Source organism: Terrapene carolina, unplaced genomic scaffold (assembly GCF_002925995.2).
Source record: "Terrapene carolina triunguis isolate 2854851 unplaced genomic scaffold, T_m_triunguis-2.0 Scaffold88, whole genome shotgun sequence".
In the NCBI taxonomy this organism is placed as follows: domain Eukaryota; kingdom Metazoa; phylum Chordata; order Testudines; family Emydidae; genus Terrapene; species Terrapene triunguis.
Genome location: NW_020664439.1, coordinates 19,278,208 through 19,282,209, shown reverse-complemented (window position 1 = coordinate 19,282,209; position 4,002 = coordinate 19,278,208). Strand labels below are relative to the sequence as shown.

The window sequence follows — 4,002 nt, the reverse complement described above, 5'->3', positions numbered from 1 at the left end:
AATGTTCCACTTGTGTCTGTTATACTCCAATTGGGCTAATTAAAAAAAAAAGACAATACAATGGTGTGCCCCTTTCAAAGCACCTATTGTTGCGTATTTCTCCCCAAACCGCCCGCCCCTTAACCTCCCCTCCCCAAAGTGGCTGCTTTGTGAATTTCCTAGAAGGAAGCGAGAGGGAGCCGCACGAAGCTGCGGGCTGAGCGAGGGAAAGAGCCCGTGATGACAGTGACATGCAAACCACAGCACCGCGGAGAGGAGTGGAAAATTCATCCTCCGGCTGACAATGTATCGGGTGTTCAGAGAGGGGGGGGCGGGGTAGGCGCACTGTCCCAGGCCTTACAAATCAATGGCTCCCCCGCCCAAGCCGGCAGAGACCGCCGCCTGCGCTCGCAGCGCATCAATCATTAACCGGCGCGGCGGGGGAGGCGGACACAGAGCAGGAGCCGGCATCACGTTCTGCCGCGGGGGGGACTCGGGGCCCCAAGCCGGGCAGGGTCTCGGTCTCCTCCAGCGGCAGGGGCTGAATTACCGCGAGGCTGGGCTCCTCTGCAGGAGGAGCTGCCGCCGCGCGTCGGCTGGGGCGATGCTGCCGCTGCTGCAATGAGTGATGCTGGCGGGGGGAGGAGGAGGAGAAGCACAAATCCACTGCAATTCCTCCTCCGGCGGCAGCGGGGAAAGCGGCTTTTCCTTTGCCGGCTTACATCACCAGCCCCGCTCCGGCTCCGGCTCCGGGGCCCCAAAGGCGCCCTCTCCTCCCCCCACCGCCACCCCCGCAGAGGAGCGGCGCCGCGGCGGGCCGAGGGGGCTGGGGAGGGGGGCACCATGCCTGGAGGCCGGGCAGCAAAGGACCAGGCGCCTCCCCCTCCTCCCTCTGCCCCCCTGCTGCGCTGGGACGAGGTGCCCGATGACTTCGTGGAGTGCTTCATCCTGTCGGGCTACCGGCGGCTGCACTGCAGCGCCCAGGAGTGCCTGGCCTCGGTGCTGCAGCCCACCAACGAGACGCTCAACTTCTGGACCCATTTCATCCCCCTGCTCCTCTTCCTGAGCAAGTTCTGCCGGCTCTTCTTCCTGAGCGGGGCCGGCGAGCTGCCCTTCCACCACCCCCTCCTGCTGCCCCTCTGGTGCTACGCCTCGGGCGTCCTGCTCACGTTTGCCATGAGCTGCACGGCCCATGTGTTCAGCTGCCTCTCGCTGCGCCTGCGCGCCGCCTTCTTCTACCTGGACTACGCCTCCATCAGCTACTACGGCTTCGCCAGCACCGTGGCTTATTCCTACTACCTGCTGCCCGGCCTGCGTCTGCTGGACGCGCGGGCCATGAGCCGCTACCTGCAGCAGCGCCTGGGCTGGCAGCTGGACTGCAGCCTCCCCATCGCCCTCTACAGCGCCCTGGTGCTGCCGGTGGCCTTTGTGCTGGCCGTCACCTGCACCGTGGCGTGCTGCAAGAGCCGCTCCGAGTGGTGCGCCTACCCCTTCGCCATCCGGACCTTCGTCTTCGCCATGCCCCTCAGCATGGCCTGCCCCATCATGCTGGAGAGCTTCCTCTTCGACCTGCGGGGGCAGAACCCCACCCTCTTCGTCTACTTCTACAGGCGCTACTTCTGGCTCCTGGTGGCCGCGTTCTTCAACATCAGCAAGATCCCCGAGAGGATCCAGCCGGGGCTGTTTGACATCATCGGGCACAGCCACCAGCTCTTCCACATCTTCACCTTCCTCAGCATCTATGACCAGATGTACTATCTAGAAGAAGGGCTGCTGCAGTTCCTCAAATCCCCACCTGCCTCCCCTACCTTCCTAGGCACCATCGGATATATGCTGCTCTTAATGCTTTGCCTGGGAATGGTCATAAGGAAATTTTTGAACGTTGCAGATCTCTGCAAACAGGACTAGGCGGCCAGGTATATTTATTCCTATTGTGATTCCTGTTCCTGTTCTTTTTAGAAGATGCTGCAAAATTTAAGTGAAAGCTACAAAGGAGCCTGGTACCTTTCTATTGAAAGTGGTTGTTTCCTCTTGTCAATCACTGAACTGCTAGAATACTACTATTACTCTTAAAACTACTAGGTTCCCAAGGGAAGAAATCAAGCACTATTGTTTATAACTATTCCTACATTGTTGTTTAGGACACAAGGTGAAACCATTTAGTACTACTGTTTAATCTGCTAGAAAAAAAATGCATGCACTGTGAAGGCCCCTTTACTAACTCCAGACTGTTTAGGAGATTGTTTAGCACACGAGGTGAAACCACTTAGCACTACTGTTAAATCTGCTAGAAAAAAGAATGCATGAACTCTGAAGGCCCCTTTTCTAACTCTAGACCATTTAGGAGATTATTTAAATCAGCAATATATGCACCCGCACCAGGATTATACACACAGATTTTTAATCAAGTCCTGTGTGGAATTCCCTAGCAGATTATGCACTGAAGTTCTTCTTCTTCTGTGCTACTGTAATAGCCCATTGAGGTCACATTCACTTGAACTGGATTATAAATGCAAACAAGCTGACAGCTGTCCATAGCCTTCCCCCCCCCCCCCCCCAGTGTTGTGTTATAGCCTTTGTGGCAACCAAGCTACAGTTAAGATTTTAGAGAGAAAGGTAAAAAACAACTGCAGACTATTAGGGAGCTATAATTTGATCAAGGGATTTTGTTCATATTGTGCGACTGAAGCTTGAATGGTTGGTATAGTCATTCCAAGGCAAAATAGAAATACAGAGCCAGATTCTTAGCTGGTGTAAATTGGCACAGTTCCACTGAAGCCATTGGACCGGCAGAGGATCAAGCCCAGAGAACCAAAACCTAATTCTCTACTCACACAAAGCTCCCATTGACTTCAATAGGAGGTTTGTGGAGCAGAGAACATGATTTCACCCAAAGGCCCTAATCCAACATCTGATTTATTTTTTAAAGTTATGAAGTATATTGACCTGCTTTCTGCTTCCCCTCTTCTTCTACTCTTTAGTTACTTGGGGCCAGATTCTGTCACCCTTAGACTACTGTAAAATAAGATACTACTGAATATGCATAGGAACTACTGAACGTGTTATAGGAGGCAGAATCTGGCTCTAGATAAGTACTCAGTTTTATATTTTGACATCCTTCCCCTGCTGCTTCGTAATTCAATTTACCTCTGTGGCAGCTGGACATTTTAAAACCCTACCTAAGCGGCTGTGCTGTGGATGTTTCATAGAGCAGAAGTTTTAGTTGGGTGACTCTTCCAGTTTACAGGTTAACAACACCACACCCATGAACAGATTTTTTAAAAAATACAAATTTGCAGTGTCTTTGCACAGTAACCCAGGTATTATCAGCAAAGAGATGACTTAATTATTAACAACATACTATTGATACTAATAAAGATTTTGTAGATTATAAATAGACCGGGTTTTAAACAGAAATATTTTAAAGTTATATGACCGGACAAACAACAAGCATGCAATAATATAATACAAGGAAATTATGGTCAAAGTCCAGGTGGCAAACTACTCGTTATGCTCCATTTTCAAAATGTATGATGTCGCTCCTTACTGGAACTCTAGTCTTATATTGCACAATAACTTAACTATTCTTTATACAGGGCAGATTCATCTCTACCTGTGGAAATACGTTTCTGCCTATACATTTGTTTTCAGATATGATGCATCAAGCCTCAATTAAGTATTTGGGGCCCAATCTTGTAGTCCTGATTTAGGAAAAAACTCCCATTGTCATCAATGGGTGTTGTGGTTGAGTAGGGATTGCAGGATCAGGCCCTTTATTTGAGGTTGGGGTCTTCACACAAACATGATTTTGAAGGCTGAATACATTAGTGACTGTCATATATAGAGGGAGCTCCTGTGATGGTTCTCAAGGTACCCAGGACAGAGTCACCTTGTTATCCTCCTGCCTCCAGAGAGAGGGAAACTTGCTTGTGCTTAACTGGATGTCAGCTCCTTGACACCACCAGCCTGTTAGCCACACAAGCACTTTCTTCTGGGCTATCCCAGCCCTTACTTTAACTTGCA

General features: G+C 50.7%; 1 protein-coding gene across 1 annotated transcript; it reads left to right on the top strand.

Annotated features, from left to right (window-relative positions):
• Window positions 1–346: 346 nt before the first annotated feature.
• Window positions 347–1,887, top strand: PAQR9 (progestin and adipoQ receptor family member 9). Its single transcript, XM_024214824.2, is given in 2 exon segments — window positions 347–461; window positions 464–1,887. Coding segments are annotated over 2 exon segments (1,539 nt in total).
• The last annotated feature ends 2,115 nt before the right edge of the window (window positions 1,888–4,002 follow it).